The 17,038-nt window shown below is 44.4% G+C and overlaps 1 protein-coding gene across 6 annotated transcripts in view; it reads right to left on the reverse strand.

The window, feature by feature from the left end:
* PDE8A (phosphodiesterase 8A) overlaps window positions 1–17,038 on the reverse strand; it is a 157,350-nt gene that overhangs the window by 120,042 nt on the left and 20,270 nt on the right. For 2 of the 6 annotated variants that reach the window (XM_037394511.1, XM_037394509.1), the window contains exons 1-2: window positions 8,830–8,852; window positions 7,185–7,711 (exon numbers count right to left, since the gene is read on the reverse strand). The exons of 1 other annotated variant lie outside the window; for it this stretch is intronic. In XM_037394511.1, the coding sequence (XP_037250408.1) occupies window positions 7,185–7,445 (261 nt within the window). In that variant the 5' untranslated portion in view covers window positions 7,446–7,711; window positions 8,830–8,852. 3 more of the 6 variants (XM_037394513.1, XM_037394510.1, XM_037394514.1) reach the window with 3 other exon arrangements.

Below are 17,038 nucleotides of genomic sequence, written 5' to 3' on the forward strand. Positions count from 1 at the left end.
ACACAACTTATATCTGTTACAAATACTATTTAACAAACAGATTAATTTCTATCCTGATATTAAAAAAAATAATCCTTGAAACAGTATCTATTTAATTCACACTTTGGAATGAAAGACCTACCTAGCCAAAAAGGAGATTGTCTTTGTACAAATAAAAGTATGTTATCCTAATTTCTAGGGATCTAGTGTTCAAGAATTGGCTATAACATCATAAAGTAGCAGAATCAAAAGCTGTATTTCCTCCTTCTCCAAGGAAAGGTGGGAATCCTAATTTGAATCCCTCATACAGGAATCAGAGTGTTTTTCATTAGCAACAGTATTTTTATTCCCAAAACTGCTTTTAAATTTTGCATATTCCTTTTTTAACCCACGTTCTTCTGCTTTGCAAGGACATCAGCTCTCTACATATGTATGCAGACTACCTTTAAACATGTAAAACGCTATCAAAAACCATCCCAAATTACCTTGCCAACCACACTGGAAAGAGATATAACCTAATTCATGCCAACAAATTTCCATGTCAAAAAGTAGGTTCTCGCTCTCCTCCTTTCTCCTGAAACAAAGCCATACATGTGGAAGCTGGTTTACAGAAAGCTAAGCTTGTAACTTTATGGAGAGTGACAGACTTACAGACTTCACTGGGAAGAGGAGAAAAGGGCCTGGGAGTTTGATTTGAGGCCAACAGTTCAACCCATAGTGAAAGGGGATGGTCTGGAAGAATGTACAAATTACAGACTCCACTATTTCATTTCGCAGCATGTGTACCAACATCATTTATTACATTTTGGCCTTAACGGGGATTTCAAGAAACAATCTAAAAGGGGCTGGATGCCGAAATCTTTTAGAAAAGCAGAGGGCTTTAAGAACATCACTTCCCTGATTGCCTTCAAAAACCTAAAAATCTGACTCTGGCCAATAAAACTATTCAGTATGTTGTGCACATTAAAGCTGTTCAATTTGCATCTTGTCATCCTGTGCCAATTTAAATTATGGTTAAATTAAGATACCTGATTATTTTACCTAATGGACGGATAGCAATGCATAGAATGTCACAGGGCCAAGCAAATTCCTAGCGAACCTCCACTAAATGAATAGGCCTGACATATGGAACACTGCAATTCAGATGGAAAACTGTGCTGTGGACATGAAATCATGCTCTCTGTGCGGTTTCGGAAACATGGCGAACAGTATTTTAATTCCATCCATGGCTGGTAAAGCAGTTTACAATGCAGGCATATTATATCCATACACATCACCAAAATAGAACACAATGCTAAATTGTTCTCCAAAGTGTGCAGGTGCTTCTGTGGTCCCCTGATAAAATGACAACTGAAGTAAAGCTTGTACTGAAGCAATTTCACCCTGGGACCAGTCTGCTCATTACCATATTTGCTTTAGGTTTCTTCCACTTTTTGATGAGATCTAGGTAAGAGCTTTAGCTGTCCATCTCTCTAGATATTTATTTCTTCTTTGAGGACTCATTTGAAAGTCAGTTGGCATTCCAAAGGCTCAAGAAGAGGAATATTTTCAGTGGATTGTTACTATTGCTTTAGAAATCCAATTCTGGAAGCCCTTCTCAAGGTGAGAGCCAAGAGGGGCGAACAAATGTTCATGTAATAACTAAAATAAAACAGCAATTTATCACTGTTGGTAGTGGCAACTGTTGGATATAACAATTTCAATGCCTGTTAAAAACAATTCTCATTCAAATACCTTTCATTTTCTTGACACAGACATTTACTTGGACATGAGGAACAGAAATTAAAGTACGTAATATGGAAAGTAAAATAGTTTCCAAACAGCATTTTTTTCTAAGTTTCAAATGAATTATGAGCAGCTTTCTTAATGAGACATTCTTCATATTCACATAGACTGTAAGCATCTCCTAGTCTAAAATTCATTGAACAAGAAGTATCTGCAAGTGAGTGTAACTATTTCACCATTTCTTATCTTTAATTTATATTTAGATGTAGCGTTTTGGATGCAAAATCTGAATTGCTGGCACCTTAAATAGCAAGGCAACACCGGTACCTTGCACTGGAACTTCACATCACATATAATACTGGGAATGGTAGAAAGGGCGGGAGAACTAATAAGTATACCACCTCCCATTCTGCCTGGCTTAAGTACATTCTACAAACTAGAAAATTTCTCATTGTGGATGTACTTACACTTTAATCTGACCCATATACAATTAAGAATGCAAAGGGCACAACACAGTAAAATAAATACCTGTAACTGCAGAAGTAAAGGCTTGGGTTTAGTACTTCCTCTATCGACACAATCAGGTGGCAGAAGAGGAAAAGCATAGAAATTAACTACCTAAAATGACCAGGGAAGAGACACACAACAAGCTCAGATCAGGTGCAGCGAAGAACAATGCAAAGGGCAGAGAGAAGTTGTGTTTTGTGTCTGTCAGATGAATTCACAGCTGAAAGTTTTGGTCAAATTTTTACCAATAGTAAGTACTCCAAAAATTTCAGGGTCTACCCTTGCTCATGTCAGTCACACAAGGAATTGCCCTCAAATACAATGACACATTTTGCATGCGTTGGTTTGCTTGATGAGGAGAGGTACCAATAACAATGCTTTAAAAACTGAAAGCACAGCTTATGCTATCTTAGTAGTGCAGCAATCTATACGCTGCGATTTACAGCTTCGGTTTTCTTCCAGTTTACATTACAAACAGGAAATTAAAAGGTAAAAATAAGTAGTAGACTTGAATATGAACCCAGTTCAAATGTCACTACACCAGTTCACTTCATGCCATTTAAAATTTGGACTCCCATCCCCTGGAGAAAAGGGTTCATGCCTTGCACCAACAGCATAAAAAGCAGCCTGAAAGTCTGGAGCCATAAAGATTGGGAAAAGTTTGTGTCTCTCAGCATGGGAAGGATCCTCTCAGTGGGAGCAAGAATCTCTGTACAGGAGAGCTGACGTCAGTGGAAGTGGGAGGGAAACGGTGATGGGAGGTTTGTTGGGGAAATGATTGAGGACAGTTTCAGTGACAACAGGGAGGAATCCAGAGAGGGTGGATGGCCTCAGTGGACAGTACATGTGGGAGTTTCAAAGGGAGGGAGAGCTCGTGTGTTCCAACGGAAAGGAATTACCAGACAGGCAGGAAAAGAGCATACAGTTTAACGGACTAAATAACATGCTGTTAAATGCTGAAACAAGATCCAATTCAGCACTGCAGGTACAATATAGCACACAGCCTCCTATATGCAGAATTATGCAACCATTGGTTTGCAGTGACTGCAAAATTCTCAGGCAGTTTCACACGGTTTGAATGAAGAAAACTAAGGGGCTGGAGGGCTATGGATTTAAACTGGCTGTGCCGTATCAGCTGATAAATCAAAAGGCTCTTTCACATTTAGCCCTGCTGCCTTAGGACTACTTTTATTTTAAAATAAAGAAGTTTGGATTTACTTTCTGATCCTCTTGCACCCAAACGCACATATTTCTGTGTTAAGTACACCCGACAGGGAGAGTTATACAAGAGAAGAGGAAGGAAATCTCACATATGTAAAAGAATGACAGAGCAAAATAAACGCGCAATGTATGTGCTACAGTGTTTATTAATGCACTGTAGAAGAGTGACACACACACACAGACATGTGATGTTGGGACAGCACATGCTTATGAATACCCAAGCCAATTTTAAATAAATACCCATGCAGTCCTTATACCATTCCAGCATTTACTCCACTTATTCTACAGATTAAACAGAGGTATTATTCTAAAGGTGTTTAAGCAGGTTTCTGTGAAGCCAAGCCCCTTTACTGTACAACGCAAATGTCTGAAAAATAAAATCATGACTAATATATATGGAAAAGACTATCACGATTTTGAGTCCACTTCCTTGAGATTTTTAGAGCTACAAAAAAAAAAAAAAAAAAAATCAGGAAAACTCTCCTTTGCACCAGTACTGGGTAAGCGTCATTTGATATTTGTAATGTAGCCCTGGACAATCAAACCCCAGTCACTGTTTTTACAACTGCATTTAAGTCTTGTTCACCTTTTACTGGGAAAAGTAGAGTTTAAGCTGTGGAGTCAATATACTGAAAATTAGGGGAAGAGTTTTTATGGCTGATTTACTTTTAGATATGACACTTATTCCAAGATGCTCATAAATCTTCAAATGAAAGCCACATATGAAAATACTAATTAAGGATGGAGATACAGGTGCCATGACCAAATATAATTTATTAAAAGAGCTCCTTCATTTCTCACATACTATCACCAAAACTCATATATACCACATATATGACATTTATCTCTGCATGTACACATTTTCAGGACTGCTCTGCTTTGTTAATTGATTTTCTATCAATAAACTTAGGGCTCTCCATATTAGGAATGAACAGGTAACTTTTTTAGCTACAGTTTGTAAATTGATGCAAATCATAAAACATAATATGTTCACACCACACATCCAGATAATGATCCTCTGCTATTTGACCAGAAGAAAGATATAATAAACCATAAACATAAAGCCAGAGTAATTCTGGGGGCTAATTAGCAATATATATATAATGCCATTTTACAGTTAGCATGGGTTATTTTTATGACACTTTCTGAACTGAAAAAATGTGCACTACAGCTAACAAACATTGAATAAAATCTATTGCACCACCTATTATGCATATTTTTAATAAACATAATGCTAATGTCAACCAAAGTGAAAATATGAGATTTACACCCGGGACAAGTTTTGTTCTTAGCCCTAACGCAGGACTCTCTTGGCTTTAATCTGTGCATATACAACAAAAGACTGTAAATGTAAATTTCAATAAAAGTGCCCTGAAACCATGTCGAAATACCATTCAGGCAGGTTACTGGCTATTCACACAAATTCTGATGACACTACCGTTGGCCAAAGGACAAAAAGTTTGTAGCATCTTGTGTTTGTGTGAGGGTATCCCAGGGGCCATAAAGCATGTACTACACCCTCTGAAGAACAGCAGTAGTTCCTAGTAGCACCTTAATTCTTACAGTTCTTTCTCAAATCAAAATTCCTTTTAACTCCAGAACAGCACAACATCCTGCCCAATACTCCTTTTGGCTTCAGGAATTTCAGGGTCCTATCCAATATCTTCAACGTTCCCACACTTTGTTTCTTTCCAAACAACTTCACTGTACTGTGAAAATCTTTGCTCTCCAGTGACAGGATAGCATATCCCTCTCTCCAGCACAACCTCTGAGACAACGCAGTTGTCTAGCGCACTAAGAACTGTAAATCTGATCATACTATACACACTAATGTTAAAAGCAGAGAATGAAACACCATGCTGCTTTATAGCTCTAAAGAGTATTATAGGATTTTGCACATGAAAATCATGCAGATGTGGTAATGTCCAACAGATTTTGTATTCAGCTGATCACAAACAGAATTCCATTCTCACTTCTCAAACCCCATCGTTTCACAGCAATGTGCTTAGAGTGATGACAAGGGCAGAAAGTATGACTGAGTGATAAAAATCAGAATGGCTGCCAATGAGATTACAGTATGCATATGAACCAACATCAACCGCACAGCATCTGGCTGAATTATCCAAACCTAGTAACAAGAATTTTTACAAAGTTCTTAGGCAATAAAACTTAACAAAATTAACACAGCTTCCCATGCATGCTTCAGGAATTGTTTCCCTCCCCTCCCCCCCCCATAAGCAACCACACAGAAGACAAACTCTAAGAATATAAATTTTAAGAATATTTTTGGTTTAGATTTTGTGATGTGCAATTATAATGACTATTAAAAATTCAGAAACAACTATCAGGATTCTGATGACAACTTAAGTATCTTTACTGTGGTTACAATGTTAAATATACACATACGATAGACATACTTATGGAACAGGGCTGTAACATTCAGTTTCCTGTACAGTGTTATTAACACAAAAATTCAGCTTAGTCTAACACCATTCATCTACATGTTCTTAGGTATTGTTAATTCCTCCTCCAACTCAATACTTGCAAAGTGTCTTCTCATTTTCTAGACACTTTTTAAACTCCTATGAACTGAGATTACTAAATCTGGAGGTAAACAACTAAAAAAAATCACCCACATAACTGAAGAAAATTATTCCAGGTCAATACTCTAGAAGCCATCTTAATGAGCATGTAAAAATCCTAAGAAAGCTACAACTCATTAGAGTTTCTGCAATTCTGCAAAACACTTGACATTTAGCTAGTTCTTGCTTGCAACGCAAGCTTGTATTTTATATTTATGGCATATGTATCTCAGCTCTTATCACGGTAACCCAGAGCAGATCAGCCATGTTATATAATATCCCCAGGGCTACTACAATTTGATTTGTTTTTATATATATTTGCAATTACTTATTTTTACAAAATAGAGACAGTTCCTCCGAAAAAGCAAGATATAGAGCAATCAAAACCTATAGCATTAGTAACTAAAGCACAACCCATAAACAAACAGGCCATCAATAGAAAGTAAACAGACAAGCAAGCACCCCACATCACTAACTCTCCCACTTTACAAAAATAAAAAATCACAAATCACAATTTTTTTCAGTATATCTGTCGACTTCATACAGCCTTCTGTTGCACCCCTACACAAAAGTATGCACACTAACAGACATGCAAAAAACCTCCAAAAAATACCTTATTTGCAGCAACAGACAAGGTCAAAAAGTTGTAAATCAGTACCCAGAGCAAAAACAGCCGTCCCTCTCAACTTTGTGAATGGAAGAGGTATGCAAATTGATCAGCCCAGCTAGCAGATCGCTTCAGACTGCGATTTGCCTCCGATTCCACACAGCACAAGCACAAACAGCAACACTGGACAACCTAGTACAAACATGTCAAACAGAGGAGTCGGCGGCAGTGCAGCTCTCATGCACCTCAGGGTCCCCCCACGGATGGACAGAGGGGCCCTCTGCGTTCATAGGGAAGACCCACACCCCAGACTCTTCAGGACTGAGGGGACAACTGCACAACTCCTTTTAGGAAAGCTCATTTTGTGGAACGAAGAAAGAGGCTGGGGAACATCTATAAAGTTGTTTCACAAGACTTATTAGCTTATAAACGAAAGTAACAGCTCAAGCCAGGAAAAGCTCCCCCACAACGTATCGCTTCGGCAGGGAAACTCCTCGGGTTAAACCGCTACAGCCAAATCGTGTTCTGAGAGAAACAGTGCTTATGTTTAGCACCCTTTTTACCTTAACACTGGATCTGCTGGTCTGGGCCTCTGCCTCCATGCTCTGGCTGTTCTCCCTCTTGTCTTTCTTAGAGGAATTAGTCCTCACCTCATAAGTGGATGTGTTGTAGCATTTAATGAATAATCCTGGGACGGGGTTGCCTTGCTGCTGTTGAGACATGGTTGTGTTGGTCTGGTGAGGGGAATTGCACTCCTCAGACTCATTGCTACTGTGACAGATCACTCTGCTGTCAGAGAGGTTGGTGCTTGGAACACAGCCCATGCTTTGTGGCCACCTGGGGAATACTTCTAAATTGTGTGTATATATATATATATGTGTGTGTATATATATATATATATGTATCTTTCCTTCCCGTTGGTATTTTCCCCCTGCTTAATTTTTTTAACAGGTTGAACCTCTTTCCTGCGTCTCCGCTACACTCTGAAGCATTGCCATCGGTCCCTTCTACACCACCAGAAACGTGTCTGTTCTCCTCGTCCTCCAGGAAACGGGTCCTTTTATCTCAATCACAGCAGTGGGCTGGGGAGCTGGAGGGGAGGGAAGGGGGGAAATCAAGAACCGGTCGACTTCGTATTTTCACAGATTATTATTAATTTTTCTAAGCCATCTGAGAATCTTGACAGGGTTTTCTTTCCTTCTGGGGAAAAGCAGGAAGAAAAAAAAAAAATAAAAAGGAAAGAAAAAGGAGGGCCGGGGAAAAAAAAAAAAGCAAAAATAAAAAAACCCCAACCCCCAAAAAACCCCAAGCCCCAAACCACACGCACACACACCCCAGCGTCTTCTCGGCTCGGCGCTCAGAGCGGCCGGGGGCACTGCACCATCTCCTCCCTCCTAGTCCGGAGCAGGGCGCATTTTCCACCTGGGTTTGCACAGCGTTACCGATTAACCCGGGGCCGGCGGGGCCGCTCCCCACCTCGGTCTTCCGCGCTCCCCGCCAAGCGGCGCTTACTCCTCGCGGTCCCGCTCGGCGCCGCGCTGTGCCGGGGGTGTGCTTTGGGGCCAAAATAAATAATTAAAAAAATAACAATAATAATGGGAAATCGCCCCGCCGCCCCCAGGAGCCGGCTGCGCCCCTCACGCCGCGCTGGGCATGTCCCGCACCGCCTCCGTCGCGGACGGGCGGCCGCCGCGGGGGTGACATGCAGGGTCCCGCCGTCGGAAGGAAGCGCCCCCCGTCAGGCGGCAGCGGGGCTCCCCGGCCGCCGCAGCGGCATCCCGCCCGGCGGGGCGCGGGCTCCCGGCGCAGCGCCGCGGGGCAGGAGCGGGCCGGGCGGCGGGTAGCCCCTCTCAGCGCCCGGGGCGGCCCTCGGAGAACCGGGGCACGGCCCGGAGGGCTTCCCAGAGCCGCGGGAGCAGCCGGCTCCGCTGGCAGAGGCATCAAAGGGCCTCCATGTTGGGGGGGATTTTCTGGTCAGAGAAATGATGCGAAACGGCGAGGGGAAAAAAATTTAAAATTTAAGAAAAAAAAAAAGGATGAAAAATTAAAAAGAGCGAGAAGTAGAAAGAAAACGATCCTAGCGTCCCATCCCGGCGGAAAGGGTTGCAGCGGTGAGAGCTCTAATTCCCAGGGCCGTGGTGTCTGCATCCCTTGCAGCAAGGGAAATGCCTCTCTCCTCGCAGCCGCCTTCCCTCGCTCTGCGCTCACCTTGTTATTATTGATGTTCCTCAGCAGCGGCGGCGGCCCCTCCGCCGCCCCGCCCGCCTGCCCGCCCAACGGCCGCCCCGCCCCACGGCCGCCCGCGCGCCCCCCCCGCGCCACCGCCCCCCGCCCCGCCGCGGCCGCCCCCCGCCGCCCCCCACCCCCCCGCGCCCGCGCTGCCCCCCGTCCGCGCGGCCCCGGCGCTTGACAGCGGCGGAGCCAATAAAAGCACCCGGCGGCGCTGACCTCCGGCCCGCGCTGCGTCAATGCAAATGAGCCGCCGAGGGCCAATGCCGCGCCGCGGCTCCGCCCGAGCGAGCGAAGTTTAAACCGCCGCTCCGCGTGCGCCCGGCCGCTGCGGCGGGAGGGGCGGGAGCGCCAGCACGAGCCGCTGGCGGGCCGCGCGCGCCAGGGCTGAGGCGAGGCGCGGCGCTGAGGCGAGGCGCTGTGGCGGCGGTGCCGGTGCCGTGCGTGGTGCCGTGCGTGGTGCCGTGCGTGGTGCCGTGCGTGGTGCCGGCCGCTCCGTGCCCAGCGGGCTGCTTACTCTGTGGTTAAACAAACCCACAACAAAACTCAACAAAATCCACCTGTAGCGTTCCTGAGGCAGCGCGGGGCCGGGAGCTCGGCCTAGGCAAGCCGGCCAGCCGCTTCCCTGGGAGGGCGCGGGGCTCCGCTCCTCAGGGACCAGGAGCCAGCCACAGTCCGGGCTTGGCCGTTGCTTCCACTCATCTTCCCTTTCAACTCCGGTCGTGCCAATTTCATTGAAAGTATTTTTGGGTGGAAAGACTGAAAAGGGAAGGTGCCATAGGTGGAGCCAGACCCTAGGGCATGGAAAATGAACTGCATACAGGCTTATTCTGGAATACGTACATAAAATAAACTTTTTTTCGTTTCTGTATCATATGGAAGTAGCTATATTTCCTTGTGGTATAGATGTGTTTGAGACTAGATGTCTGCACATACTTTAAGAGACAAACCAGAGCATCTAAGGTGGTTTGGCCATGCTGTGCCCAGTGCCAGGCCAGTTCCTGCTGCAGACAAAGGGTGCTGCAGAAGAACCTGCTCAAGTGCCGCTGGGGTCCAACGACAGATGTACAGCACCTTACTCTACCACAGACCACACTCACAGTGCAGACCTTACAACCTGATGGCTTGTAAGAGCCCTATCAGTGTTCCACGTGTGCCTGCCTTTTTTTTTTTTTTTTCACCATGTCATTTATAGCTCTGCCAAACTTTACTCTCACTGACTCTCCAAGGTTCCTCTCTGAGGTACAGCCTGTTTTCACTGGCTGAGCAACAGCTCAGAGGCAACGGCAGATTATGGAAGGCCTGATCAAACTTTACATTTAGGAGCGTGGTGAAAACCAAATAGCAGAGACTTCACTTTTGTCAATAAGCTCCAGCACCTGAGGAGGGGAAAATGATGTTCCACAGGAGGAAACTACATAAATTACTCCAAATTTGTATGATGAATGCTTTTGTGCTCCCCTGTCAGAAATCAAAGTGTTTCAGAAGAAGCCAATTCAGCAGGAGCACTTCTGTGCATTCAGAACAGTCAGCCTTTGAGCAGTACCTTAACTACATAACAAATGCGATCAGGGCATAATTAAAAGCAAAATTTGCACATAAGTGATGACTATTGACAGCAAGAATGGCAAAAAGAAGCTCTTCATTCATGTGTGTAACAGCATCACTTGATGCAGATGAGAGCACAAGGTTAGGAGATGCAAAGCCAAAAATTCAGTGCTCTTGAGAAACGTGGCTTTCCAAGATAACTACAGTATGTGCACCGTCAAAATGCTTTTATTTACTTCGCATAATTGCTAGCATTAAGGGCTGGAAAATCGAGTCTTTCCTTCCCCAATGTCTCTGCTACTGTGCAATTTCAAGTATAACCAACAGTAGTCACATAAACTTCATCCACCTCATTAATTTAGCTGATCTATATAGCCTGTTAGAACCAGAAAAACATGCTGGCTTCCTGTGCGCTCTCATCACTTTGGATGCCCACTAAAGATAAGCACTTAACAACAAATGAAGGGAAAGCGTTAACATACCTGCTTTAAACAGTGGGCATCTTGTCCTCATTCTCTCCTTTATGTTAAACATTATTTACTAGATCCCATTAATAGAAACACACTTAAGTGCAGCTAGAAAGAGGCTGTATAAGAAAAGAATGCTGGAATTCCTACATGTGCCATTAACCACAAGTGTGGGCTCTCCTTTTCTTCAGCCTTAATGGATCTGTCAGCAAAACTGCTATTGCACTTTATTTCTGGTGACACTGGAGGAGTCAGAGACAGCAAAATTTCCTTTTCAGAGCTCCACATTCAGCTTGCAGTGCTGACACCTAGAGTTAAGCCTTCTACTTTGTAAAGCAAATGGGTTTGATTTGCAGCTACACAAAGATGAAACACGCATTTCATGGTGTCATTTCAAAAAATACCAATATTAAACACATCTCTGCTTTCCATTTTGGAGGCAAATTCCAATTCAACCAATTCTTCAGTTCTGACAGACAAATACTGATGCAGGTAGGGGGGAATGCTGCTTTTCCCAAAGTTTTTCCACAACTAACCCTAGGCAGATTGTTTCTGATTGTTTCAATCTACAGCTTAACTTCAAACAAACAAAAAAACCCCTCTATTTGCAAATTTTTCAGATGAGAACTCACACTGCCTTTAATGGGAGGATGAGGTGTGCATAAAATGCCTGAATAATCCCTTAGTAGTTTAATAAAAGCCGTTGAGAAATCACTGGAGTTGTTGCTATACTGATGAAAATCCAACTAAAGAGAAACATTTCTATTTGAACAAGGAACAAGGCATTGGCTTCTTTCTCTTAGATTTGAAAACAGTGGTGCTGGTTTTTATCGCCAATAGAAAAATACAGTTGAAAGTATAGATTTACTTACAGCCTAGAATCAGAGAGAGGTGGTGAAAATGTCAAAATCACTGCCAATGGTAGTTATTTGTCACTACACTATATGAGCTCTGTGGATAAAGGGGCTTGTTCAAGCTTATTTGCTGAAGTGCAGCTCAGGAAATGGTGGGCCTTATTAAAAAAGAAATGAAATAATGCAATAGAGCAGAGGAAGAACAGGAGTGTAGACACTGGCAGATTAGAGCTGTGGGGGAAGCGCAAGGTCAGTACACAGTCAGTAAGTGAGAGGTCAGAGGAGAACTAGCTGTAGGAGACAGCTGGGGAATGAGAAAGGTTATTTATGGAGAATAAGGTTGAATTTCATTCAGGACTACAGAATAAGAAAGAAGGCTAGGAAAGAGCTTGGAATGATTGTTTGGCTTGGTCTCTAGGCAAGCGGGTGCTGTCGAAGATCAAAATATTTAGAGAACAAATACATAAGCTTAACATTTTAACAGGATTTAAAATTACAGTATTCAGTCACTTCCCCATCCATCTCATGGACAAATTACATTAGATCGTGCATTTTTTGACAGAAGACTGAACAAACACACTGACTCCCAGATCTCTGCAACTAGCCCCCCCAAGTCTGCTATCTCCCCCCAGATTTCTATAAGCAAAAGCACTTCCTCTTGATGTATCAGCAGTGTGCACCCATTTCACACAACCCTTGACCATTTCCCATTGCACATTATACGAGTTTGTGCACGAACACTGGGACAATTCACTCCTGTCCAGTTACACAAAAATGCATATGAAGGCCGGGAGAAAAAGTTTGCTGCCAAAATCGAATTCTGATAATATTTCAGATGTCCAAGACACTGACAGGCAGGATAATGCAGAAGAAATGACGGACTAACACCTGCATGAACAACAAATATCAGTGTGCTTTGAAAAAATGCTTGTTCAGCAATGGCACTGCAAGCGTGCCTGCAGTCCTGCACAAGGCAGCAATCTGGAGATGAGATTACTCTGTGCGGTTTTAATTGCTTCTCCCCCCAAGTCAGCTGTATGTTCCAACTGTGTCTTTTGGCCTTCTGAAAAGTTAGGCAATCCTGCTGGTCCTTAGGCCAGCGGAGGGGGCGGTGGGGAGGGAAAGGTGGAACTGTGGAAAATGTGCCAGCACACAAACAGCTGAAGGGACTCGACACTGCTAACTACTGACACATGAAAGCTGTGACAGAGCTCGTCTCTCCAGACCCAAGGTATTCTAGAAGAGAAAAGAGGGGCCACAATCTGCCTTAGCCACAGGTTAGCATCAGCATTACACACCCCGAGCAGGACACAGTACAGTACATCTGCTTGTCTGTGTGTAAGTGACAGGTATCCTGGAACTGGGCATTTTCAGGTGACATGAGACAAGTCTAAAATTTTCCATGAAGCAGATCATCTCCAGCCCCTGGAATGTAGAGAAGTACAGTGGGTTTGTTTTCTGCATCGTTTTCCTGATGTCCTGAAAAACCCCAACGCAATTGACAGAAGTGCTGCTCTGAAGGTCTGGCAGGCTGGCTGCTTGCTGCTGTTGCGTAATTGCAATTGCAGAACACAGACGACTGTCTGTACCGCTTGGAAATCAGGGCCTTCAAGACAGTCTTAAGTCAGCAACTTTTTCAACTCTAGCACCAAAGATATTCAAGTCTAAAGCTCAGATACTTCATGTACGTACAAGCTTCATTGTCATAACTGGTGTCAAAATGGCTTTTGCAGCTGTAGTTTACACATCATACTCACTGCTGCTCAGTGATCAGCAGGACAGACACTATTTCTGGGAGAAAAATGTAACACCCATCTCCACTGTACCTTCTTTCCACTTTGATTACCCTCTTTGCTGTCCCACAATGTGGAAGTGTCTTTCCTAGCCCCATTCCATCCTAAAGATTTGTCTCCCTTGCTTCTTCCTACCTTTTCCTCAGATCCTTTTGTTTCCTCGTAAGTACCCCTTCTGTCATCTGCTTTCTCTTGCCATTTCCCTCCACCAGATCAAAGCCTTCACCCAGCCCCAAACCAATTCTCACCTCTATGATCTCCCAAAAGCTCAGTCAGCCCCCTCAAATCTCCCACAAAAGCCCCCCATTTTTTCTGGTTTCACAACTGTCCATCTGTTCAACACTTCTCAAGCATCCTCCAGCGTTATACCTTCTCTACTTTGTTTTCTGTAGGCTCTCCCCAAGTCAACCAAGAGCAACATCTGCTTGCACAGCAGATGCAGAGCGAAGGTGAGCCGATCTCTCTGCCACCCAACTGTAGTGGCTGGGCATGGGGCTTCTGCTGCTGCTGGCTTACAGCAGGCTTAGAGGAAGCCTGACTTCAGTGGGGCAAGGCATAAGCAGGGAAAAGGGGTGAGAGCACGGTTTCTCTGAGTCTCCTCTGCCCCAAAGGAGCAGACTGGATCTGGGGGCAGCTGAGACTGACACCCACAGCATTGCTGATCTCTCTAGACACTGTGGGTACAGATCCTTGGACTGATCTGGGGCCAGAGCACATTACAGAGCCCTTACCACTATCCTAGTCTCACAGGTTTTCCTCTCCCTCCCAGTCCTCTCTTCCCAAGTGGCTAAGTCCTCACTACCTAGAGAAGACCACCACCTAAGCCTCGTCTTTCCAGACCCTGAGCCGGGGAGCCCTGCACAGCCTGGGGGATCAGCACCCACAGGATGGTGCACAAACACCCAGCTGCTCCAGCAGGGCCACCCCCAGAACTCAGCCGGAGGGAGGAGCGCTCTGTGAGCTGCCAAAGCAGCCTCCAACAGCTCCCACCGCCTGGCCTCGCCTCAAGTCAGCCAAAAAATTTGTGGGGAAGGGAGGAACAAAGCACTGTCGTCCCCACCCACTCCCCTGTAATTATCCTGTGCTTCTCAAGCAGGATTATCTATCTGGATACACAGTGCCATCCAGCCAGCTGTGACCATAGAATTAGCTGTTCCCCTCTTGGAGAATTTTCCCTTCTCTCTTCCCAAGTATTTTTAAGCTAACTTACATTCATTTAGATGCAATCCTTTCAGTTTGTGATTTTCTAAACCAAAGATGAGAACTGGTCCTTCTGCTAGAAAACTGATCCCACTTAGGTGGAGTGTTATATCCAGTTCTTGCACCCTACAGGCCTTGCTGCCTGTTGTCCCTCTGCTTCCCAAGGGTATTGGATCCCATCTCTTAACTAGCCAGCCTCTGGCCCAGCCCAAGAGTGACCCCCAGCCTCAAGACCTGTCAGACTCCTAAACTGGTTCCTGATGCCATAACACCCTATATCACATTGTGGCCTGCCTGGATCCAGTAAGAGAAAGCAAAAGAAAGATCAGTAAAAGAAACAAGCAACTCCATCGGTAGGTCAGGTTTCTTTGGTCATCAAAGCTAGAAGGACAAGCTTTTAGTCTTTGCCAGCCTACTCCAGCAGCAGCAGATCAGTTCAGGCTAATGAGGGAAGACTCACTCAAGATAGACTTTCAAAACCACAGACTTGCATCCTTAACCTTTCTCAGAGACGGACGAAGTAAGAGTGGCAAAGAGAACAACAAAATACAGAGCTGGAAACTTACCCCTGCAGCATGGCAGCAGCAGGACTTGAAAAACTCTCCACAATTACTCTTTAAGACATGCTGTACACCTGCGAAACAGATGGCTTTCATGGTTGCTGAATTTATTATTTAAGGAACAGATCCATCATCCGTGGTCGTCCTGAGCAGTAATTTATTATATATTCACAATAGCAAAAAATCCCATGTATTGGCTGTGAGATTTATGTTCCTAGATCACTCAAACATCTGAGAAATTAATCCTACAAACATGTCTGAATATAAGACAGGGAACAGGACATCATCTGAATACTTAACAGCTGTTAGCTGTATTCTCAAGTACATTTCCTTTCTTTGGGCCAAACCGATACCTTTAATTAAATACACTCAGTCATATCCAACTACGTACAATCCTTCCCTGATGTTAGGTCCTTCTGTGGAGCCAGGCAGTATCCTTACATCTGCAAGTAGCTGAACCCTTAATTAACAGAGAGAAGCATACTCTACCATCAAACAGATAACACAGAAATGATTGTGCAATTCATTACTTTCTCTGAATGTACCCCTATTTCCAGGAACGCTTCGCATCCAGTTCTTACATTGCAATCAGGCTCTGTGAGTAATGTTTCATTCATGATTCACCCTATTTCTCCAACCGTATTCTTGTTTCTGTAAGCTCCCATCAGGGAAGTCGTGTTCCTTGCCACTTGCCTGCATGCAGCTCTGTGTGCAGACAGCTGTAAGGAGCAATGTACAAGAATCCGACCTCTGCAGTGCCATGGCACAGTGCTCGTAGATCATGAGTCTTGTAAACTTCATTTTACAGCTGTCTGCACGTCCAGCTGAGCAGCAGGAAGAGCAACACCACATGAATTGCAAGAGGAGATTACAATTTTGGGGAGAGATAAGGAGAAACCACACTGAGGGCAGGTGGAGGAACGCAACCATGTCAGTTTTCTGGGGACAGCTATTAAAAAAATAAAAGAGGCAGACTCAGGATGTGTGGGGGAGATAAATCTTCTGAGTTTTTGAAAAGGGGAAAGCAACGCTTGCAGGCTCACTCACCACACCACTAACAAACATAAATCTTACCCACATGGGCACCATCCTTCCCTACACGCTCACCAGGGCTGGCTGTAGCACAGCTATCACGGAAGGATCTGTCATATTAAGCAGAACAGCACTTGGCAGTTTCTGTGAATTATGGTTGCAGCCAGCACAGCTGGGTGCTGCAGGGGCTGACAGGCTCTGTAGCAGTCACAATAGCAAGCATTAAAAAAAAAAAAAAAAGTCACCAAAATGGTTTGGGAACGGAGCTGAAAAATAGTTTTAAAATATGTCCTTTAAACTCATGAGAGACTCCAAATGTACGGGGCAGGGGCTGATCTGATGAACTGGGGGAGGCTGATCTCATGGTTTATATCCGCCCTGGCAACATCTCCTGGGTCTGCACTTAACTGTGCCCAAGTGAGTGGGCTCCTCATCCTCTGTTCAGAGGGTTTTTAACCTCCACTTACTTGAAATAAGCTGTGATCCCATCTCTTTGTCTCCTTGATACACAGTTTTACTTCCTAGCCCTTTGCAGAAAGGCCCCTCACACTTCGGTGGTGGCCACTCCTTCCTTTATATCTCACATGCCACAAGTGGTAAACCCACCTTTCTCCACAGCCCTAATCTGGTTTACACTTCTGGTTTCAGGGAGTTTCAGAGGAAACCAGTGCACAGATTAGCTTTGCAAAGGATTAAAACAACCAAGTCAGAACAACCACTTTTCAATTCACTAC

Source organism: Falco rusticolus, chromosome 7 (genome assembly GCF_015220075.1).
Source record: "Falco rusticolus isolate bFalRus1 chromosome 7, bFalRus1.pri, whole genome shotgun sequence".
NCBI classification, from domain to species: Eukaryota; Metazoa; Chordata; class Aves; order Falconiformes; family Falconidae; genus Falco; species Falco rusticolus.